This window comes from Phoxinus phoxinus, assembly GCF_949152265.1.
Source record: "Phoxinus phoxinus genome assembly, chromosome: 2".
NCBI classification, from domain to species: Eukaryota; Metazoa; Chordata; class Actinopteri; order Cypriniformes; family Leuciscidae; genus Phoxinus; species Phoxinus phoxinus.
This window is the reverse complement of record NC_136877.1, coordinates 54316902-54341889: the sequence shown is the minus strand read 5'-3', so window position 1 is coordinate 54341889 and position 24988 is coordinate 54316902. Positions and strand designations below refer to the sequence as shown.

General features: G+C 45.2%; 1 protein-coding gene across 2 annotated transcripts in view; it reads left to right on the top strand.

Moving 5' to 3' along the window:
- Positions 1 to 24988, top strand: part of LOC306993620 (neurexin-2-like) — a 98615-nt gene that overhangs the window by 41998 nt on the left and 31629 nt on the right. For both annotated transcript variants that reach the window (XM_079603517.1, XM_079603518.1), the window contains exon 2: positions 18336 to 19468. In XM_079603517.1, the coding sequence (XP_079459643.1) occupies positions 18757 to 19468 (712 nt within the window). In that variant the 5' untranslated portion in view covers positions 18336 to 18756. The remainder of the gene's footprint in view (positions 1 to 18335; positions 19469 to 24988) is intronic.

The window sequence follows — 24988 nt, the reverse complement described above, 5'->3', positions numbered from 1 at the left end:
GACATGTTGTGTCTGAGGAGGGAGTAAAAGTCGACTCGGACAAGATCACTGCCATCAGTGGGTACCCAACCCCTCAAAATTTGTTGGAACTTCAGAGATACCTGGGGTTGGTTGGATGGTACCATAAGTTTATCCCACACTTTGCTGAACTGGCTGCCCCCTTGAACCACCTTAAAAGGAAAGGCATGAAATGGACATTGACCAACGAAACCCAGTTAAGCTTTGAGAGTCTCAAACATGCTCTGCAACATGCCCCTGTACTAGCTCAACCTAATCTGTCGCAACCCTTCCAAGTTCAGACGGATGCTAGCTCAATTGGCCTGGGTACATGTTAGGAGTGGACCTTATGGGGCCCCTTCCCAAAAGTAAAAAGGGTAATGTGTATCTTCTGGTAGTAGTCGATTATTTCACCAAATGGGTAGAGCTGTTTCCCATCAGAGATAGCAAGACGCACAGAATCTGCCAGTTTCTGCAAGAGGAGGTGTTTACAAGGTGGGGAGTTCCAAAATTTCTACTGTCAGACCGCGGGCCTCAGTTTCTAAGCCAGCTGATGGAGGATCTGTGTAAGAGATGGGGAATAACAAGGAAGCTCACCACCAGCTACCACCCTCAAACGAATCTCTCAGAGCGAGTCAACAGAACCATTAAGACCATGATTGCCTCCTTTGTAGGCGAAAGCCCTCGTGACTGGGACAGGTGGCTGACTGAATTTCGTTTTGCTATTAACACTGCTCGCAATGAGTCCACGGGACACTCACCTGCTGAGCTAGCACTGGGCAGGCAGTTGAAAGGTCCCCTAGAACGACTTGTCGCTCATCCTCCAAATCCGGGACAATCAGGATATTCCCTCATAGAACGACAACAACAACTCCAGCAGGATGCACTAAAGGCCATGAGGAAAGCACACACCAAACAAGCCAGGTATTATAATGCCCGACGGAAGTTTGTACAATTCCAAGAGGGAGACCTGGTTTGGGTTCGTGCTCATCCAATGTCGAAAGCAGATGATTTCTTTACATCCAAACTTGCCCCTAAATGGGAGGGCCCTGTGAAGATAAAAAAGAAGTTGGGGCCGGTGAACTATCTTGTTGAATGGGGTTCTGGGGAAAAGGTGGACAATGTAAATGTCGTGAACCTTAAACGATACTTTGGGGGAGAACTCCAAAATAGCCTCCGGCAGGGGGGGGGGGGGGACTCTGTGACACTGCCACAGTAAAGCCTTGCACAATGCTCACTTAAGTTAAAACAATATATATGTATATATATTGTATACTGTGTGTATGTTGAATTTTGAGCATTTGCCTATGCCTTTTGTTGGTAGAAGAATAAGGGGGACTTTTGTTGGACTCTTATTATGATGAGCCTGGGGGGCGGCCATTTTGAATGGGGCCGGTTCATATGTGCATGCTCTGGTCTGGGAGAGACATGGTGGATTATACTCTGGGGATTTTTTCCAGCTGGAGGATAACCTGTTTTTTGTGGGGCCCTGAACCAGTGGATTCATACTTTTTCTCTTTTTGGGGACATTGTTTTCATCAGGACTTTAAATTGCCTACCTACCCCAAAGCGGAAAAGGACTGAGACAGGACTGTTGAGTATTATCTGTGTTTGTTATATTTTGTTTGCACGGATTAACTACTCTTGAACTTTCCCAACATGGACTATTTTGTTTGAGTTTTATACGCAGACTCAACAGATTTATGTTTTGTTTGCGTGTCCCTTACAAGTGTCTAAGTTGCCTTTATATTTCATTACCATATTCTTGGGAACTTTGCTGTCTTTGCAATCACGCTGTTTTGTGTGCCGTGTTTTTGATAAAAGGTGAAAGGAAACAATAATCAACTCCCTTTGATATAATGATTCAATCCTTTTATGAATTTGAAGTTGTTATAACAGACCCGCGCGTTACGCTTTAGCAGTGTGTGTTCACCCTCACAGACCCGTGTGTTACGCTTTAGCAGTGTGTGTTCACCCTCACAGACCCGTGTGTTACGCTTTAGCAGTGTGTGTTCACCCTCACAGACCCGTGTGTTACGCTTTAGCAGTGTGTGTTCACCCTCACAGACCCGTGTGTTACGCTTTAGCAGTGTGTGTTCACCCTCACAGACCCGTGTGTTACGCTTTAGCAGTGTGTGTTCACCCTCACAGACCCGCGCGTTACGCTTTAGCAGTGTGTTCACCCTCACAGACCCGTGTGTTACGCTTTAGCAGTGTGTGTTCACCCTCACAGACCCGCGCGTTACGCTTTAGCAGTGTGTGTTCACCCTCACAGACCCGCGGGTTACGCTTTAGCAGTGTGTGTTCACCCTCACAGACCCGCGTGTTACGCTTTAGCAGTGTGTGTTCACCCTCACAGACCCGCGCGTTACGCTTTAGCAGTGTGTGTTCACCCTCACAGACCCGTGTGTTACGCTTTAGCAGTGTGTGTTCACTCTCACAGACCCGCGCGTTACGCTTTAGCAGTGTGTGTTCACCCTCACAGACCCGTGTGTTACGCTTTAGCAGTGTGTGTTCACCCTCACAGACCCTTGTGTTACGATTTAGTAGTGTGTTCACCCTCACAGACCCGCGCGTTACGCTTTAGCAGTGTGTGTTCACCCTCACAGACCCGCGCGTTACGCTTTAGCAGTGTGTGTTCACCCTCACAGACCCGCGTGTTACGCTTTAGCAGTGTGTTCACCCTCACAGACCTGTGTGTTACGCTTTAGCAGTGTGTTCACCCTCACAGACTCGTGTGTTACGCTTTAGCAGTGTGTTCACCCTCACAGACCTGTGTGTTACGCTTTAGCAGTGTGTTCACCCTCACAGACTCGTGTGTTACGCTTTAGCAGTGTGTGTTCACCCTCACAGACCTGTGTGTTACGCTTTAGCAGTGTGTTCACCCTCACAGACCCGCGTGTTACGCTTTAGCAGTGTGTGTTCACCCTCACAGACCCGCGTGTTACACTTTAGCAGTGTGTTCACCCTCACAGACCTGTGTGTTACGCTTTAGCAGTGTGTGTTCACCCTCACAGACCTGTGTGTTACGCTTTAGCAGTGTGTGTTCACCCTCACAGACCCGCGTGTTACGCTTTAGCAGTGTGTGTTCACCCTCACAGACCTGTGTGTTACGCTTTAGCAGTGTGTGTTCACCCTCACAGACCTGTGTGTTACGCTTTAGCAGTGTGTGTTCACCCTCACAGACCTGTGTGTTACGCTTTAGCAGTGTGTGTTCACCCTCACAGACCCGCGCGTTACGCTTTAGCAGTGTGTGTTCACCCTCACAGACCCGCGTGTTACACTTTAGCAGTGTGTTCACCCTCACAGACCCGTGCGTTACGCTTTAGCAGTGTGTGTTCACCCTCACAGACCCGCGCGTTACGCTTTAGCAGTGTGTTCACCCTCACAGACTCGTGTGTTACGCTTTAGCAGTGTGTTCACCCTCACAGACCCGTGTGTTACGCTTTAGCAGTGTGTGTTCACCCTCACAGACCCGTGTGTTACGCATTAGCAGTGTGTGTTCACCCTCACAGACCCGTGTGTTACGCTTTAGCAGTGTGTGTTCACCCTCACAGACCCGTGTGTTACACTTTAGCAGTGTGTGTTCACCCTCACAGACCCGTGTGTTACGCTTTAGCAGTGTGTTCACCCTCACAGACCCGTGTGTTACGCTTTAGCAGTGTGTGTTCACCCTCACAGACCCGTGTGTTACGCTTTAGCAGTGTGTTCACCCTCACAGACCCGTGTGTTACGCTTTAGCAGTGTGTGTTCACCCTCACAGACCCGTGTGTTACGCTTTAGCAGTGTGTGTTCACCCTCACAGACCCGTGTGTTACGCTTTAGCAGTGTGTGTTCACCCTCACAGACCCGTGTGTTACGCTTTAGCAGTGTGTGTTCACCCTCACAGACCCGTGTGTTACGCTTTAACAGTGTGTGTTCACCCTCACAGACCCGTGTGTTACGCTTTAGCAGTGTGTGTTCACCCTCACAGACCCGTGTGTTACGCTTTAGCAGTGTGTGTTCACCCTCACAGACCCGCGTGTTACGCTTTAGCAGTGTGTGTTCACCCTCACAGACCCGTGTGTTACACTTTAGCAGTGTGTGTTCACCCTCACAGACCCGTGTGTTACGCTTTAGCAGTGTGTGTTCACCCTCACAGACCCGCGTGTTACGCTTTAGCAGTGTGTTCACCCTCACAGACCCGTGTGTTATGCTTTAGCAGTGTGTTCACCCTCACAGACCCGTGTGTTACGCTTTAGCAGTGTGTGTTCACCCTCACAGACCCGTGTGTTACGCTTTAGCAGTGTGTGTTCACCCTCACAGACCCGCGCGTTACGCTTTAGCAGTGTGTGTTCACCCTCACAGACCCGTGCGTTACGCTTTAGCAGTGTGTTCACCCTCACAGACCCGTGTGTTACGCTTTAGCAGTGTGTGTTCACCCTCACAGACCCGTGTGTTACGCTTTAGCAGTGTGTTCACCCTCACAGACCCGTGTGTTACGCTTTAGCAGTGTGTGTTCACCCTCACAGACCCGTGTGTTACGCTTTAGCAGTGTGTTCACCCTCACAGACCCGTGTGTTACGCTTTAGCAGTGTGTTCACCCTCACAGACTCGTGTGTTACGCTTTAGCAGTGTGTGTTCACCCTCACAGACCCGTGTGTTACGCTTTAGCAGTGTGTGTTCACCCTCACAGACCCGTGTGTTACGCTTTAGCAGTGTGTGTTCACCCTCACAGACCCGTGTGTTACGCTTTAGCAGTGTGTGTTCACCCTCACAGACCCGTGTGTTACGCTTTAGCAGTGTGTGTTCACCCTCACAGACCCGTGTGTTACGCTTTAGCAGTGTGTTCACCCTCACAGACCCGTGTGTTACGCTTTAGCAGTGTGTTCACCCTCACAGACTCGTGTGTTACGCTTTAGCAGTGTGTGTTCACCCTCACAGACCCGCGCGTTACGCTTTAGCAGTGTGTGTTCACCCTCACAGACCCGTGTGTTACGCTTTAGCAGTGTGTGTTCACCCTCACAGACCCGCGCGTTACGCTTTAGCAGTGTGTTCACCCTCACAGACCCGTGTGTTACGCTTTAGCAGTGTGTGTTCACCCTCACAGACCCGTGTGTTACGCTTTAGCAGTGTGTGTTCACCCTCACACACCAGTATGTTACGCTTTAGCAGTGTGTTCACCCTCACAGACCCGCGCGTTACGCTTTAGCAGTGTGTTCACCCTCACAGACTCGTGTGTTACGCTTTAGCAGTGTGTGTTCACCCTCACACACCAGTATGTTACGCTTTAGCAGTGTGTGTTCACCCTCACAGACCCGTGTGTTACGCTTTAGCAGTGTGTGTTCACCCTCACAGACCCGTGTGTTACGCTTTAGCAGTGTGTGTTCACCCTCACAGACCCGCGTGTTATGCTTTAACAGTGTGTTCACCCTCACAGACCCGTGTGTTACGCTTTAGCAGTGTGTGTTCACCCTCACAGACCCGTGTGTTACGCTTTAGCAGTGTGTGTTCACCCTCACAGACCCGTGTGTTACGCTTTAGCAGTGTGTTCACCCTCACAGACTCGTGTGTTACGCTTTAGCAGTGTGTGTTCACCCTCACAGACCCGCGCGTTACGCTTTAGCAGTGTGTGTTCACCCTCACAGACCCGTGTGTTACGCTTTAGCAGTGTGTTCACCCTCACAGACCCGCGCGTTACGCTTTAGCAGTGTGTTCACCCTCACAGACCCGTGTGTTACGCTTTAGCAGTGTGTGTTCACCCTCACAGACCCGTGTGTTACGCTTTAGCAGTGTGTGTTCACCCTCACAGACCCGCGTGTTACGCTTTAGCAGTGTGTGTTCACCCTCACAGACCCGTGTGTTACGCTTTAGCAGTGTGTGTTCACCCTCACAGACCCGCGTGTTACGCTTTAGCAGTGTGTGTTCACCCTCACAGACCCGTGTGTTACGCTTTAGCAGTGTGTTCACCCTCACAGACCCGCGCGTTACGCTTTAGCAGTGTGTGTTCACCCTCACAGACCCGCGTGTTACGCTTTAGCAGTGTGTGTTCACCCTCACAGACCCGTGTGTTACGCTTTAGCAGTGTGTGTTCACCCTCACAGACCCGCGCGTTACGCTTTAGCAGTGTGTTCACCCTCACAGACCCGTGTGTTACGCTTTAGCAGTGTGTGTTCACCCTCACAGACCCGCGCGTTACGCTTTAGCAGTGTGTGTTCACCCTCACAGACCCGTGTGTTACGCTTTAGCAGTGTGTGTCGTGGAAGGAGAACATCTGTATTCTGAGGGAATGTGCCAGATGAAGATGAATGAGCTCAACAGCAGCTCCTCTGAGAATCAAACGTTTGTTAAATATTATCCCTGAAACTGATATTGATTTTCCAGGGAATTCCCGGGCTGTGCTGAGAAACAGTGGGCGTCCTCCATAAACCAGAATAAACCATAAACATTTAGAATCAGGAGCCGCTTCTGTCCTGTGGAGTCGAGCGATGGGTTTAGATTCACGAATGCTGGGTTTTAAAAACGGCGTGTCAAGTTAAAAATCGGCCTGTAATCATGCATTTTGTGCTCACAATTAATTGCTTATATTAATAAAAAAGCGCGATCAGATGATTAATTGATAATTGTGAGAGGTGTAGTTAAGAGTGTCCTGAGACTCCTGCGTTCACACACAGATCAGACGAGTCCTCGTGTCACGTGCGTCTGCGCTCTGTGGGAAACACATGAACGCTCCACCAAAGCCATCAGATTAGCTGGTCTCCGAGTAAACGTCAGATAAACCGGCGTGTGAATCGCTCGCGGATGAGTGTGTGAGCAGATGCAGGAGGTTAAACGATTCCTGTCTGTCCGAAGGCGTTTCGTTCCTAAAGCTGGACGACAGATCGCCGTTAGCACAAAACACACACTATATGTTCATTAGCATGTGTTAAACACACACCTGCATGTCATTAGCCTGAGGTTAAACCTACAGGCGTGAGGCTGAGACACACACACAGCGTTTAGATGAGCGTGTTGCATCTTTACTGAGATCCTCTCTTATACCCTGAAACCCTGAAACAACTGACCTGAGATCAGAGTTTATGAAGCGTTGACCTGAGATCAGAGTTTATGAAGCGCTGACCTGAGATCAGTGTTTATGAAGCGCTGTCCTGAGATCAGAGTTTATGAAGCGTTGACCTGAGATCAGAGTTTATGAAGTGGTGTCCTGAGATCAGTGTTTATGAAGCGCTGACCTGAGATCAGTGTTTATGAAGCGCTGACCTGAGATCAGTGTTTATGAAGTGGTGTCCTGAGATCAGTGTTTATGAAGTGCTGACCTGAGATCAGTGTTTATGAAGCGCTGTCCTGAGATCAGTGTTTAGGAAGCGCTGACCTGAGATCAGTGTTTATGAAGCGCTGTCCTGAGATCAGAGTTTATGAAGTGGTGTCCTGAGATCAGTGTTTATGAAGCGCTGACCTGAGATCAGTGTTTATGAAGTGCTGACCTGAGATCAGTGTTTATGAAGCGCTGACCTGAGATCAGTGTTTATGAAGTGCTGACCTGAGATCAGAGTTTATGAAGCGCTGACCTGAGATCAGAGTTTATGAAGCGCTGACCTGAGATCAGAGTTTATGAAGCGCTGACCTGAGATCAGAGTTTATGAAGCGCTGACCTGAGATCAGTGTTTAGGAAGCGCTGACCTGAGATCAGAGTTTATGAAGCGCTGACCTGAGATCAGTGTTTATGAAGCGCTGTCCTGAGATCAGTGTTTATGAAGCGCTGTCCTGAGATCAGAGTTTATGAAGCGCTGACCTGAGATCAGAGTTTATGAAGCGCTGTCCTGAGATCAGAGTTTATGAAGCGTTGACCTGAGATCAGAGTTTATGAAGCGCTGACCTGAGATCAGTGTTTATGAAGCGCTGTCCTGAGATCAGTGTTTATGAAGTGGTGTCCTGAGATCAGTGTTTATGAAGCGTTGACCTGAGATCAGAGTTTATGAAGCGCTGTCCTGAGATCAGTGTTTATGAAGCGCTGACCTGAGATCAGTGTTTATGAAGTGGTGTCCTGAGATCAGTGTTTATGAAGTGGTGTCCTGAGATCAGTGTTTATGAAGCGCTGTCCTGAGATCAGTGTTTATGAAGTGGTGTCCTGAGATCAGTGTTTATGAAGCGCTGTCCTGAGATCAGTGTTTATGAAGCGCTGACCTGAGATCAGTGTTTATGAAGCGCTGTCCTGAGATCAGTGTTTATGAAGCGCTGTCCTGAGATCAGTGTTTATGAAGCGCTGACCTGAGATCAGTGTTTATGAAGTGGTGTCCTGAGATCAGTGTTTATGAAGCGCTGACCTGAGATCAGTGTTTATGAAGTGGTGTCCTGAGATCAGTGTTTATGAAGCGTTGACCTGAGATCAGAGTTTATGAAGCGCTGTCCTGAGATCAGTGTTTATGAAGCGCTGACCTGAGATCAGTGTTTATGAAGTGGTGTCCTGAGATCAGTGTTTATGAAGTGGTGTCCTGAGATCAGTGTTTATGAAGCGCTGTCCTGAGATCAGTGTTTATGAAGTGGTGTCCTGAGATCAGTGTTTATGAAGCGCTGTCCTGAGATCAGTGTTTATGAAGCGCTGACCTGAGATCAGTGTTTATGAAGCGCTGTCCTGAGATCAGTGTTTATGAAGCGCTGTCCTGAGATCAGTGTTTATGAAGCGCTGACCTGAGATCAGTGTTTATGAAGCGCTGTCCTGAGATCAGTGTTTATGAAGCGCTGTCCTGAGATCAGTGTTTATGAAGCGCTGACCTGAGATCAGTGTTTATGAAGCATTGACCTGAGATCAGTGTTTATGAAGCGGTGTCCTAAGATCAGTGTTTATGAAGCGCTGTCCTGAGATCAGTGTTTATGAAGCGCTGACCTGAGATCAGTGTTTATGAAGCGCTGACCTGAGATCAGTGTTTATGAAGCGCTGTCCTGAGATCAGTGTTTATGAAGCGCTGTCCTGAGATCAGTGTTTATGAAGCGCTGTCCTGAGATCAGTGTTTATGAAGCGTTGACCTGAGATCAGTGTTTATGGAGCGCTGACCTGAGATCAGTGTTTATGAAGCGCTGACCTGAGATCAGTGTTTATGAAGTGGTGTCCTGAGATCAGTGTTTATGAAGTGGTGTCCTGAGATCAGTGTTTATGAAGCGCTGTCCTGAGATCAGTGTTTATGAAGTGGTGTCCTGAGATCAGTGTTTATGAAGCGCTGACCTGAGATCAGTGTTTATGAAGCGCTGACCTGAGATCAGTGTTTATGAAGCGCTGACCTGAGATCAGTGTTTATGAAGCGCTGACCTGAGATCAGTGTTTATGAAGCGCTGACATGAGATCAGTGTTTATGAAGCGCTGTCCTGAGATCAGTGTTTATGAAGCGTTGACCTGAGATCAGTGTTTAGGAAGCGCTGTCCTGAGATCAGTGTTTATGAAGCGCTGACCTGAGATCAGTGTTTATGAAGCGCTGACCTGAGATCAGTGTTTAGGAAGCGCTGTCCTGAGATCAGTGTTTATGAAGCGCTGACCTGAGATCAGTGTTTATGAAGCGCTGTCCTGAGATTAGTGTTTATGAAGCGCTGTTCTGAGATCAGTGTTTATGAAGCGCTGACCTGAGATCAGTGTTTATGAAGCGCTGAACTGAGATCAGTGTTTATGAAGCGCTGACCTGAGATCAGTGTTTATGAAGCGCTGACCTGAGATCAGTGTTTATGAAGCGCTGTCCTGAGATCAGTGTTTAGGAAGCGCTGTCCTTTATGAAGCGCTGTCCTGAGATCAGTGTTTAGGAAGTGGTGTCCTGAGATCAGTGTTTATGAAGTGGTGTCCTGAGATCAGTGTTTATGAAGCGCTGTCCTGAGATCAGTGTTTATGAAGCGCTGACCTGAGATCAGTGTTAATGAAGCGCTGACCTGAGATCAGTGTTTATGAAGCGCTGACATAAGATCAGTGTTTATGAAGCGCTGACCTGAGATCAGTGTTTATGAAGCGTTGACCTGAGATCAGTGTTTATGAAGCGCTGACCTGAGATCAGTGTTTATGAAGCGCTGACCTGAGATCAGTGTTTATGAAGCGCTGACCTGAGATCAGTGTTTAGGAAGTGCTGTCCTGAGATCAGAGTTTATGAAGCGCTGACCTGAGATCAGTGTTTATGAAGCGCTGACCTGAGATCAGTGTTTAGGAAGCGCTGTCCTGAGATCAGAGTTTATGAAGCGCTGTCCTGAGATCAGTGTTTAGGAAGTGCTGACCTGAGATCAGTGTTTATGAAGCGCTGACCTGAGATCAGTGTTTATGAAGCGCTGTCCTGAGATCAGTGTTTATGAAGCGCTGACCTGAGATCAGTGTTTATGAAGCGCTGACCTGAGATCAGTGTTTATGAAGCGCTGACCTGAGATCAGTGTTTATGAAGCGCTGACCTGAGATCAGTGTTTAGGAAGCGCTGTCCTGAGATCAGAGTTTATAAAGCGCTGTCCTGAGATCAGTGTTTATGAAGCGCTGACCTGAGATCAGTGTTTATGAAGCGCTGTCCTGAGATCAGTGTTTATGAAGCGCTGACCTGAGATCAGTGTTTATGAAGCGCTGTCCTGAGATCAGTGTTTAGGAAGCGCTGTCCTGAGATCAGTGTTTAGGAAGCGCTGTCCTGAGATCAGTGTTTATGAAGCGCTGACCTGAGATCAGTGTTTATGAAGTGCTGACCTGAGATCAGTGTTTAGGAAGCGCTGTCCTGAGATCAGTGTTTATGAAGCGCTGACCTGAGATCAGTGTTTATGAAGCGCTGTCCTGAGATCAGTGTTTATGAAGCGCTGACCTGAGATCAGTGTTTAGGAAGCGCTGTCCTGAGATCAGTGTTTATGAAGCGCTGAGCTGAGATCAGTGTTTAGGAAGCGCTGTCCTGAGATCAGTGTTTATGAAGCGCTGACCTGAGATCAGTGTTTAGGAAGCGCTGACCTGAGATCAGTGTTTAGGAAGCGCTGTCCTGAGATCAGTGTTTATGAAGCGCTGACCTGAGATCAGTGTTTAGGAAGCGCTGTCCTGAGATCAGTGTTTATGAAGCGCTGAACTGAGATCAGTGTTTATGAAGCGCTGTCCTGAGATCAGTGTTTATGAAGCGTTGACCTGAGATCAGTGTTTATGAAGCGTTGACCTGAGATCAGTGTTTATGAAGCGTTGACCTGAGATCAGTGTTTATGAAGCGCTGACCTGAGATCAGTGTTTATGAAGCGCTGACCTGAGATCAGTGTTTAGGAAGCGCTGTCCTGAGATCAGTGTTTATGAAGCGCTGTCCTGAGATCAGTGTTTATGAAGCGCTGACCTGAGATCAGTGTTTATGAAGCGCTGTCCTGAGATCAGTGTTTATGAAGCGCTGACCTGAGATCAGTGTTTATGAAGCGCTGTCCTGAGATCAGTGTTTATGAAGCGCTGACCTGAGATCAGTGTTTATGAAGCGTTGACCTGAGATCAGCGTTTATGAAGCGCTGACCTGAGATCAGCGTTTATGAAGCGCTGTCCTGAGATCAGTGTTTATGAAGCGCTGACCTGAGATCAGTGTTTATGAAGCGCTGTCCTGAGATCAGTGTTTATGAAGCGCTGACCTGAGATCAGTGTTTATGAAGCGCTGACCTGAGATCAGTGTTTATGAAGCGCTGACCTGAGATCAGTGTTTATGAAGCGCTGATCTGAGATCAGTGTTTATGAAGCGCTGTCCTGAGATCAGTGTTTATGAAGCGCTGACCTGAGATCAGTGTTTATGAAGCGCTGTCCTGAGATCAGTGTTTATGAAGCGCTGACCTGAGATCAGTGTTTATGAAGCGTTGACCTGAGATCAGCGTTTATGAAGCGCTGACCTGAGATCAGCGTTTATGAAGCGCTGTCCTGAGATCAGTGTTTATGAAGCGCTGACCTGAGATCAGTGTTTATGAAGCGCTGTCCTGAGATCAGTGTTTATGAAGCGCTGACCTGAGATCAGTGTTTATGAAGCGCTGACCTGAGATCAGTGTTTATGAAGCGCTGACCTGAGATCAGTGTTTATGAAGCGCTGTCCTGAGATCAGTTTTTAGGAAGCGCTGACCTGAGATCAGTGTTTATGAAGCGCTGACCTGAGATCAGTGTTTATGAAGCGCTGTCCTGAGATCAGTGTTTAGGAAGCGCTGACCTGAGATCAGTGTTTATGAGCAGCTCCGTGTCAGTGCTGAAGGTCCAGCTCGTGCCCTCGTCCCCTGTGTAGTGCCCTAGAGTGTGTTATCAGCGCTGTGTGATGAGAGATACACCGGGGAGAGTCTTATCTGCGCAGTGTGTGTGTGTGTGTGTGTGCGCCTTCATGACCTTCATGCCGTTCCTCTGACAGGAAGTGATGCGTGTGCTGGAGCTCAGGGTTTATAGTGTCTGTTTGCATTTGAAGAGGAAGCTGAGTGAATTACTGACTGCAAAACTTTGATATTTCCTACATTACCTTTGGTTGTCTTTGTGTCGTTTTTAAAGATGTGCGCAGCTAGAGCGGACAATGACTCAGGCTGTCCTTATATTAAAGCCCATCGATCTAAGTCAAGTCAGCTCTATTTCTATAGCGCTTTATTCAGTACAAATGGTTTCAGAGCAGCTTTACAGTAATAAACAGAATCAATGAGGCAAACTTCATCAAATATGAGACAAGTTGAAATGATGTCGTTTTTGTCTTAATGCCATTTTCGTATTGTTACTGGGATACAGATTATCAGGGCTGGGCAATATAGCCCAAAAATATTCACAATAACATTTTTCATATCGGTTGATCTCGATAATTATTACGATAAATTTTTAGAAATCAGACTGTTTATTGTGGGTTTAAACTACTGGTTATGGTCAGACCATAACGCTTTGTGAACTCTTTACACTTTTCTAGTAATTTTTCTTGAACAAAATACATATCTTTAGTACATGTCTACATTAATAATTTAATAATATCCCATATATCTGCCACAATACCATGCTTCGTGTTAGGGTACTACGGTAAATGCAGGTTTGTGTCAGGCTACTACAGTAAATGCAGGTTTGTGTTAGGCTACTACAGTAAATGCAGGTTCGTGTTAGGCTACTACAGTAAATGCAGGTTCGTGTTAGGCTACTACGGTAAATGCAGGTTCGTGTTAGGCTACTACAGTAAATGCAGGTTCGTGTTAGGCTACTACAGTAAATGCAGGTTCGTGTTAGGCTACTACAGTAAATGCAGGTTCGTGTTAGGCTACTACAGTAAATGCAGGTTCGTGTTAGGCTACTACAGTAAATGCAGGTTCGTGTTAGGCTACTACGGTAAATGCAGGTTCGTGTTAGGCTACTACAGTAAATGCAGGTTCGTGTTAGGCTACTACAGTAAATGCAGGTTCGTGTTAGGCTACTACGGTAAATGCAGGTTCGTGTTAGGCTACTACGGTAAATGCAGGTTCGTGTTAGGCTACTACGGTAAATGCAGGTTTGTGTTAGGCTACTACAGTAAATGCAGGTTCGTTAGGCTACTACAGTAAATGCAGGTTTGTGTTAGGGTACTACGGTAAATGCAGGTTTGTGTTAGGCTACTACAGTAAATGCAGGTTTGTGTTAGGCTACTACAGTAAATGCAGGTTCGTGTTAGGCTACTACAGTAAATACAGGTTCGTGTTAGGCTACTACGGTAAATGCAGGTTCGTGTTAGGCTACTACGGTAAATGCAGGTTTGTGTTAGGCTACTACAGTAAATGCAGGTTTGTGTTAGGCTACTACAGTAAATGCAGGTTCGTGTTAGGCTACTACAGTTAATGCAGGTTTGTGTTAGGCTACTACAGTAAATGCAGGTTCGTGTTAGGCTACTACAGTTAATGCAGGTTTGTGTTAGGCTACTACGGTAAATGCAGGTTCGTGTTAGGCTACTACGGTAAATGCAGGTTTGTGTTAGGCTACTACAGTAAATGCAGGTTCGTGTTAGGCTACTACGGTAAATGCAGGTTTGTGTTAGGCTACTACAGTAAATGCAGGTTCGTGTTAGGCTACTACAGTAAATGCAGGTTCGTGTTAGGCTACTACGGTAAATGCAGGTTCGTGTTAGGCTACTACGGTAAATGCAGGTTCGTGTTAGGCTACTACGGTAAATGCAGGTTCGTGTTAGGCTACTACAGTAAATGCAGGTTCGTGTTAGGCTACTACGTTAAATGCAGGTTTGTGTTAGGCTACTACAGTAAATGCAGGTTCGTGTTAGGCTACTACGGTAAATGCAGGTTCGTGTTAGGCTACTACGGTAAATGCAGGTTCGTGTTAGGCTACTACAGTAAATGCAGGTTCGTGTTAGGCTACTACGGTAAATGCAGGTTCGTGTTAGGCTACTACGGTAAATGCAGGTTCGTGTTAGGCTACTACAGTAAATGCAGGTTCGTGTTAGGCTACTACGGTAAATGCAGGTTTGTGTTAGGCTACTACGGTAAATGCAGGTTCGTGTTAGGCTACCACGGTAAATGCAGGTTCGTGTTAGGCTACTACAGTAAATGCAGGTTCGTTAGGCTACTACAGTAAATGCAGGTTCGTGTTAGGCTACTACAGTAAATGCAGGTTCGTGTTAGGCTACTACGGTAAATGCAGGTTTGTGTTAGGCTACTACAGTAAATGCAGGTTCGTGTTAGGCTACTACAGTAAATGCAGGTTTGTGTTAGGCTACTACGGTAAATGCAGGTTCGTGTTAGGCTACTACAGTAAATGCAGGTTTGTGTTAGGCTACTACGGTAAATGCAGGTTCGTGTTAGGCTACTACAGTTAATGCAGGTTCGTGTTAGGCTACTACAGTAAATGCAGGTTCGTGTTAGGCTACTACAGTTAATGCAGGTTCGTGTTAGGCTACTACAGTAAATGCAGGTTTGTGTTAGGCTACTACGGTAAATGCAGGTTCGTGTTAGGCTACTACAGTAAATGCAGGTTTGTGTTAGGCTATACAGTAAATGCAGGTTCGTGTTAGGCTACTACAGTAAATGCAGGTTCGTGTTAGGCTACTACGGTAAATACAGGTTCGTGTTAGGCTACTACGGTAAATGCAGGGTAAATGATGGTGATTTGTAATTGAAAAGCCTTCTATCGTTGCACAGTGTTTGTCAGCACAGTTTCATCTGGCTTTGAACTAGTTTAAATACTAGTTAACTAAACTAACTAGTTAATCATTGAGTCGTTGGTGTTGTTGGCTGAGTTCTCGCTGGATCTGAGCGCTGTTCAGTGGTCATGTGACCAGACGATCAGCCGCAGTGGTCATGTGACCGAGACGATCAGCCGCCGTTTGAAGGCCGATCTGAGCGGATAGATGGTCCGTGTGACGCGCGGCTCAAATGAGTAGCGCTGTTTCATAAACATTATATCGAACATTTATAGAACATCTTGTTAACGTTGTATCTATGAAATTTGTATTGCGATAATAATCATTGTTGTTTTATCGCCCAGCCCTCGTAACAACTGACCCCATCTCTCCATGTCTCAGTATTAGCTTGGCCATGTGGATCATCTGTGGATGAGGGACGTGTATGGAGGACACATTCACACTCATTCTCAGAGAGTTTATTCAGAGAACAGGAACACACGCTCAGACGGCTAGTTCTCCGTCTGTAAGTGACTGACAGCTGTCAGCATTAGTGACGAGCAGCAGGTGATGAAGTCTCAGTTTCACAGTAACACATGCGTTTAGCGGGAGTGTGTCTGTGTGTGTGTGTGTGTGTGAATGACCTCTAACCCCTGATGCATCGCTGCGACCTGAAGATCAGTGATGGGAACGATCTATTGACAGTGTAACACAGTTAATTCAATGTCTTTGAATCTTCCTTATTTGAGGGGTTTTCTGTATTTACTTTATTAATTAATCTGCAAATGTCATTGGGTTGATGAGTGTTTACTCCTCCTGATGGGTAGAGTAAACTCCTCCTCGTCTCAACACTTCTTCATCTCTCTCATCCGATCAGTGGATCTCAGCCGGTCCAGACTCTAATAACTGCAGATCTGAGGCTCTTGGTGTGCGAGAGGCAACACTTTAGTGAAGTTAGTCATACAGAGTCATTTACTGCAGACGCTTTGCTTTTGAATTGCCTTTCTTTCCTTTTCACAGACTCGGGTGGAACTAGAGAAAAGTGTGTGCTTTAACATCAGAACAGGAGATTTGAGGATTGGCGTGAGTCGGCTTCACTTTGCATCTTATTCTTGTCCAGAACTATTTCTGGAAGTGGACAGGAACAGTCTCATGATGTACGGAAGCATTTTACCTCAAATCTTTGATTAGACTTTAACAATGTGAATGTGATGGAGCTCATTAACGGTCCAATCCAGTGACACTGGAAATGACATGAAGCCACCAGTCCGACTGAGTTCTGTTCCAGCGTCCACATCTCTGGGGAGTGTGTCAGTGTAAATGAATGTCAGTTTTAACTATGTGGACCGCGTCCGATGGCCTGTTCTAGATGCGTTTAATGAGCTGATGTTTAAATGAAGCTGATGAAGTGACATTACAGCTGTTCCTCATGTGGCTTTAGTGGTGGACACAGCGGAGAGTCACTGACAAACACCACGGTCATGATACATAACACCGCTTTATATGACGCAGATCTCTCTCATTCTTTACTCTCATCTCAATTTTATGTTATAGTTTTGGCTTGACAAATATTTTTACATTCTTATTACCAAAGCATCTGTGTTCAATTAAAACATTGTAAAAAGAAAATAGGGCAAAACAATATAAACCGTCTGAACCCAGAAAATCAGTCTGTTTTCCTTGTGTGGTTTTTCAGTGCAAGGGTCAGAGGTCAGCACAACACTGTTATAATCAGTGACGAGTGTTTCCTGTGGGAGAAGAAGTGCAGATGAACCTGACGCTCCAGTTCAGAAACCTCCACTCCAGAACCAGAGCCAACCCTAACCCGATAGATCATAGTTCACCCAAAAATGTGAATTCTGATATTGAAAACATGAGGGAGAGTAATTACTGACAGAATTCACATCGTTGGGTGAACTATCCCTTTAAGTTTCGCACACACACACAAACTTCCCTGAACATTATCACTCGTCCTATTCAACAATCACCGGCTGTCTCACACACTCTCGGCAGTGTGACCCACGGGGCGCGTGGTTGAGTTGAGTAAGTGCTTTGCCATTTCTGAAGTGGACATTATATATTCATATGCATGAAGAGACTCATTATCATCATCTGACAATCACTGACCCTTTAATAAATGGCTCGGCGTTCAACATGGCTGGATTGATTCAGTGCGGTCGCTCAATATTAGCATAGCCTTTTGCAGCATTTATAATGAATGTTTAGCCTATACTAGACATGCAAACATTTGAGCTGAATTTCGTGTAAAATTATGCAGGTGCGTCCCATTTCCATTTCCATGCAGTTTTGCAAGTATAAATAGTGTAATTAGTGGAAATTCCAAAAAGAAAAAGTACACTTTAAATAACTGGATGATGCACTTAATTAACTGAAAAGTGAAGTGTGTAATGTTGGACACTTCATGCACTCAACAATCCCAACTTTAAGAGGGGGAGGGGCTTTTAGACTGATGTTGGATGACACAACACTTATGAAACTCCTACAGTTTGTGCACATCAGGTCGGCTGAGGGGGTGTGGGGGTGTGGTTAAAGCAATGGGAGGAATCTAATTCACAGGCAGGACTTAAACATGTACACTTTTATGATTATTTGTGTTGCAGTTGCTGTTATCCAGAGTGATTTACAAATGAGGAGAATCACAAGCAGTTGAAGGAATAGTTCCCCCAAATAAGGGCTGATAGGCGACGAGTGTTTAATTGGGAGCGCTTCATGCGGGCAGTTAAATTCTCTCTTCAGAAATAATGGGCAGGTCTTTGTGAAGGCCGGCGGGTCAAGAGCAGCAATCAGGCTTTCCAGACAGCGACTCCATTTTGTTTCAGATGAGATTAGAGGAGCGCTGTAATATAAACATCAGCGTTCAGCAAAGATCTTCATTAAGATACATCAGCGTAACGAGAGATGATAGAGTGTCTGGAACCGAGAATGAATTCGTCTCACCCAACATGTCTGGCTGAGTGATTGTGCTGTTTTCTTGAAACATGACTGCCATGTTCACAGTTTTCAGTCAGAGCGTTGTGTTCGCTGGTCTCTAAAGGCTGGTTAAAACTGGCCCATCTAATGGCAACATTTGTGTGATTAAACATGTAGCATTTCTACACTGAACAGAAACACCTGAGCAGATCCTAAACACCACAAACCTCGGATATCAGTGTCTGCTCAGATGAAGGACTGTCAGTGAATATACGTGCCAGCAGGGTGATCTCAAACCCATGACCCTGTCTGCTTGGGTTTAGTAAGGCTGTGTTTGCTGTGAGCTAATCAATGTTCCCTTTTGTCTTGTAGGCCTGGAGAATGCTGGAATATGGAGGGCAGTAGATCGTTCCTGCCATGGGAATAAGGCCGTTTGGAAGAACATGAATCGCAGATAAAGACTCGACCATGACCATCACCCGTGGTCCACTGGACACCAGATCTCTGCTTTGAAATCTCTTCTTGGATTGAAAGAGTCAAAGAAAACCTAAATTGGGAGCCATTTATTGCTCATCCTCCTCCAGCCTGATGCACCGACCAATGGAGAGACAGCGGATCGAGTCTGGATAAAGAGGAGCAGGGCAAGAAAGAAAGCGATCAGTTTGCCTGTGGGATCCTGCAGCGTTGGGAATTGAGCCGTGTGTTCCCCATCGTTCCCCTTCTCTCAGACTCACGAGGAGCTCTGCTGTCTCAGAGGAGGAGGTTTCTGAGCTCGTATCATCGGCCGGGTGAAATGAAGTCTCGGTGTTGGTCCACTCTCCGGCCCCTGTGGCCGCTGCTGTTAGCTGGACTCTTTCTGTCGGCAGGGGCCCTGGAGTTCGGCGGCGCTCCCGGCCAGTGGGCGCGTTACTCCCGTTGGGAAGCAGGATCGATCGGGGAGCTCAGCTTCAGCCTGAAGACCAACGTGAGCAAGGCTCTGGTTCTGTACCTGGACGACGGTGGGAACTGTGACTTCCTGGAGCTGCTCATCGGCGAAGGACACCTTCAGCTCCGATTCGCCATCCACTGCGCCGAGCCGGCCAGCCTGCAGATGGAGACCCGCGTCAACGACGACCGCTGGCACATGGTCCTGCTCACCCGAAACTACCGCGAAACCATGCTGATGGTGGACGGGGAAACCAAAGTGGCGGAGGTCCGTTCCAAGCGCAAAGAAATGGCCGTCGTCAGCGACCTCTTCGTAGGGGGGATTCCCCCGGACGTACGCCTGTCCGCACTCACGTCCAGCACGGTGAAATACGAGCCTCCCTTCATGGGTCTGATCTCCAACCTGAAGGTGGGCGAGATGCCTCCCTCTCTTCTCAACAGCAACGGCATTCATAACGATCTGGAGTATCTGTGCACCAAGCAGAACCCCTGCCTCAACGGAGGATACTGCACCGTCCAGTTCGGCGAGGTCCACTGCGACTGCTCTCACACACGCTTCCGGGGGAAATACTGCAAAGAAGGTAAGCCTCCGTTCATAGACTCGCATTGAGCCTGTGTGTTTTACGTGCTTCATTCTTCTGTGCATGGCATTGATCCGATGCGTTCAGACTGTTGTAATAGTCGTGCTGACAGAACCCTTGACAAACGCTTTGAAAGAGCGGCTGAAGAGTTTCTGTTTCTCGCAGTTGCTGTTCTGAATGGATGCTTGTGGTCATGTTGTGTTCGGCCCTTTAGAGGACTCAGGCTGTTCTAAGTTAGACGAATCACTGCTTCTTATATTTTGCTCTCTTCTAAAGCAAGTTTCGTTCAATTCTCTCCCAATCGCTCGCTGTCTTCAGCTCCAGAAAGCAATCACAATTTCTTGGGCGAGATCCATTTTGCACTCGTCTACACTCATCTGTTACTCTCTCCTCCAGACCCATTGCTTTTACTCTCCTCTCGTGTCTTCTGTTTCTCTCTATCCTTCTCTTTATCTTATCTGTTCTTCACCTATTATCTCAGCCAGTTCTTTGTTCATTTTCACTCTCTTTCTGTCTTCCGTTGGTTGGCTTTCTGAATCCTGGCTCTTTTTCTGTTTTAGTGGATGGGTTTTCTCCATCTCTCTTTCAGACCAGAAGCATCATCAAAACTGTAGTGAGCGCAACATGCTAATCAAATATAGATTTATATTTATGTATAGAAGGTATTCTGGCAGGGTTTTAGTTTAAATATAAGATGTTACAAGATGTTTATCATTTAAGAAAAGAAGTGTGGCCATACAAATGAATGTTTATTTGTGTTTAGTCCTGCATGAAGCTCTTTCACAGACACAATAATAACTGATCTGACACACGGTTATGTCACAGTCTTCATCCTTTTGCTCTCCTCGTGGTGTGTATATTCCTGTGTCTATGTTCTATGACAGGTTTTCACAGGTCTCTGTTTGTCCTGAGCAGTTACTACACAAATTTCTTCATATAAACCATAATTGCCAGGTTTTCCAGAATCTCCTGCATGCACTCATACACAGATATTACAGAAGCTGCACACATTCACCGGTGCTCTAGGAGAAAAATTATGTTGTCTTGTGGGAAATATGCTTGTAAATAGCTCATGTAGTTTCTGAAGGGCAGTACTTAAAAATAATCTTATGTTTTAAGAGACAAAAAGGTTACGCAATCTTATGCACTCTACTATATATATAAGTAATATTTGATGTGTATATATACAGACCCTTTGCTGGATACTTGTTTCTCAGTATTCTCTCTCTCCTGAGTCGGAGGTCGTAGAGTCTGATACGGTTTGGCTCTGGGCGAAACTGAGAGCAGAATACCAATGCAGCACCGCAGGACGCATTTGTCCTTTTGGATATTGAGAAGCGTTTTCCTTCCCTCCGTGTCGATGTGTTTGAGAAAATGTAAAGCGGCTTGTGGGCAGAAACCCGAGTTATTCGGTCGAATAACACAGCGGGAATAATCTCATTAAACTGGCTCGGCAGTCGCTGTGTGAATTCTGTGTGAGTTTCAGAGCTTTATTTCTCTGGGAAATCTTCAGCTGAGGACGCTGTAGATCTAGTGTTCCCTCTCAGCGTCAGATGTGTGTGTGTCTGACAAGCTAGAGGTCCATAGAGGTCCAGAACAAAGAGTATTATTGAGAATAATTGAGTGTATTTTCACTTTTAATAGAATAGTTGTTCTAAATAGTGTCATTACGTCACGTCTTGTGATGTGTGTGTGTGTTAGTGACCTCTCATCTCCAATCACAGCGGTTCACCATCTCTCAGCGTAACTCAAGCTTATTCAGTGTCATGGACTAATAATGAGCAGATTGTATTGCATTTATTCATTTTGGCTCATGTTTACACATACTATTGTATTTTAATATTTGTTATTTATTTATAAATCAAAATCAACATTTTCAAGTTTGATTAGTAAATGCTGTAAATGGTTGTTCAGTGTTGGTTCATGATACCTAATTAACTAATGTTAACGAATTTAACCTTAGTGTAAAACGCTTATTTTGATCTTGATATTGTTCAGCGTTGTGTCAATTAATGTCGCAGATCTTCAGCTGTCAGTCAGATTGCAGGTAAACCCTCTCAGAAGAGTTGCGTCTTTAAAATAGCCAGTATTTTAACCCCCATTCTGTTGCGTTCTGTTCCTTTCTGTTCTACTCTGTTCCGTTCTGTTGCATTCTCTCTCATTCTGGTCTATTCTATTTTGTTCTATTCTGTTGATTTCTGTTCTATTATGTTCCTTTCTGTTCTGTTCTGTTGCATTCTGTTTCATTCTGTTATATTCTCTTTCATTCTGTTCTACTCTGTTACATTCTGTTCTGTTATGTTGATTTTTGTTCTATTATGTTCCTTTCTGTTCCTTTCTGTTCCTTTCTGTTCTATTATGTTGGTTTCTGTTGTATTCTGTTGCGTTGTGTTCTACTCTGTTACATTCTGTTCTACTCTGTTCCTTTCTTTTCCGTTCTGTTCCTTTTTGTTCCTTTCTTTTCCGTTCTGTTGCATTCTGTTAAATTCTCTCTCATTCTGTTCTATTCTGTTCTAATTTGTTCTATTCTGTTGATTTCTGTTCTATTCTATTCCTTTCTGTTAGTTTCTGTTCCGTTCTGTTATATTCTGTTGGTTTCTGTTCCGTTCTGTTATATTCTGTTCTATTCTGTTCTATTATGTTCCGTTCCGTTCTGTTCTATTATGTTTCTTTCTGTTCTATTCTGTTGGTTTCTGTTCCGTTCTGTTCCGTTCTGTTCTATGCTGTTGGTCTCTGTTGTACTCTGTTGCGTTGTGTTCCATTCTTTTCAATTGTTGCATTCTTCTTGAATTCAAGAACATGTCTTCTGTTGGCGTCCCCTAATAAAGGCACATGATTCCTCAGGTCTGATTACTGTAATGAACTAGATGTTGAACTAGTATCTGTTTGTCTGAGCAGTGGCAGACGGCGACCCTTCAGGAATGATTGTGTTGTTCTGCAGTTCTGTTTGAAAAAATGGCGCCACCAGGGGGTGGCCGACTCCTGGCCACCCCACTGGCCACCCCACTGGCCAGTATAAATTTTAGTAGCATCAGTTATGCATTTCATCCCTAATGCACAGCCAGGCAGGCAAGCTGATCTAGACTTTCGATCGCACACAGTAGCCCGCCCCTCCCCCTCCCCTCCGTACATGCCGCTGTTTCGCGCTCAGACAGCAACAGCTCAGCGCGTGCCCGTCGGTCAACAATTTTAAAAGAAGTTAAGAAAGAAGACGAAGACTACCGGTAAGTAAATAAGTAAAAAATATTCTTTAGTAAAAGAAGACGGGGAATTATGTGTCGTGACTTGCTTTTTAAGTGCCAAATGGTTACAGTATATTGTTACAACAGCTTTTTGATGCGTCTTTGACATGTTTTGACAAGAGTTACCTAGCTAACGTCGTTAGCTGGTGCATGTATATGTGTAACAGAGTTAAAATAATGCTGTTAAATTCATGCATTAATTGGGAAAACTCGACATTGGCTGTTGCATCACTCGCATTTGTGTGCGTGATATTGCGGGCGGAGCTAACGTTACGTCACCACCAGCAGAGTCACATCTCTCGCTGCTGGGAAGTCGCATCAATAAGAGCTGCGTCATAATAACAGAGTTTAGATTGTTTTCAAGTGCAAGGTTGGACTTTATAAACTACACACAAGTTTACTTCATGTGTCTGTTAGTTCCTAGTTTTGTCAGTCGTGTCATATGTGTTATTTGCAATGATGAAATGGAGTGTGTGTATTATTAACCTGCTTGTGAACTGTTTATTTCATTTAAGAAATTCATGCAACGTGATGCACTGTCCGTTAAATATAACACAATAAACCAAAGTATATCAGTAGGAGTTTCCTTAAGTCTTTCTGATAGTTTTCTTCAGGCCGGTTTACCCATACGGAAATGTAATATATGTACATAGCCTAGGTATATGAAATATATCCACATATATAAAATATATATACCCATATATATGCCCATATATAAAACCAATTAGAAAATGGAACAATTGACATATAAAACCAGCCCATATATTTGATGTACCGGTATGTATTTAGTGTTTTTTTACATACATGTCACATATATAATTATCAGTTTTCAAATAGAATTTGTGTAGTATTTGTTTTGTTTTTATGAGCTGGTCAAGAAGAGGTAAAATAATAATAAATAATACATTTTATTTATAAAAGATTCGAAAATGAGATAGAAATTGAAATTAAATGTGGATATGTAGACTTGATCTGTAGACTTGAAATAAATAGTAAATAGTTTGGCATATATAAATTAAACATATCGGTGACATATATGGTCAAAACATACAGTATTATATAAATAATAATCATATACATCATATTAATATATGTCAATATACTCATTTAATATGGCAAATTTATATGTTAAAAACCTATATCAACATATATGTAGAGATATGTATATATGTGATAGCAATATATTGTCTTATATTTAACATATATGACGGCGTCACTAGCGATATAGGGATATGTCATATATTACATTTCCGTATGGGAATTACTACAACAGTAGAATACAATTCTGAAATTATGGTTTATAGTTTTGGTGTGCCACCCCAAGATTTTAAGTGGCCCCATCTGGCCACCCCTATGAAAAATTTCTGGAGGCGCCACTGCTGTTTGCTGACACTAGCACTGCACGAATGACTGTAGTTTGTTACTGGGAACGCTGTGCTCTGAACGAGTGTTTTATGAAGCTTCATGTGTGTTTTGCTCTCAGAAACGAAGCGGCTCTTCCCGCCTGTCAGACGCGAGATCTCAGGCCTCTTTCTGTAATTACAGATGTAAAATCAGATTTGCGTGGAGCAGGAGGGCGAGAGTTTAAGGGTGCACATTAAGAGCGATCAGTTAAACGACACGAGCGATGTGCAGTGGCTCGTGCTGATTGGATTAGAGCGGGTTTATGAGCAAATGTCTCTGGTGTAAATTACCGGCAGATGGCTGTGTTAAACACTACATGAGGACGAGCTAAACCAGAGTGAGGTGTAACGTTAGGCTCTCATGTAAATATTATAAATATAACCAGCGCTCAGCCGTTGCTGGAAAGATATCTGGAGCCTGAACACACGCGAACGCACACACACACACACACACACACACACACACACACACACACACACACACACACACACACACACACACACACACACACACACACACACACACACACACACACACACACAGCGCTGGTTCACAGAGAGTGTGTAGGAGATTCAGGACAGTAATGCATCACTGAGATTATTATACACACACACACATACAGCATCATGACTGATAGCATCTATCCACTTACCTGTTTGTGATGGAGATGCACTGAAATAAATCAAATTAGCATATTAATGAGCCAAATTAGCATGATAAGCCCCTCCCTTGAGTAACAAGGGTCTAGATTCAGATGCACCTGTCAGGATCTCCCCTGAGGATCGTGGCTAATTTAGTTTAGTGCGGCTTTGACAGATGATTTGTTTTTGCAACAGTCTCTAGATCTACATTATATATAGGCTTCATGGTTCGA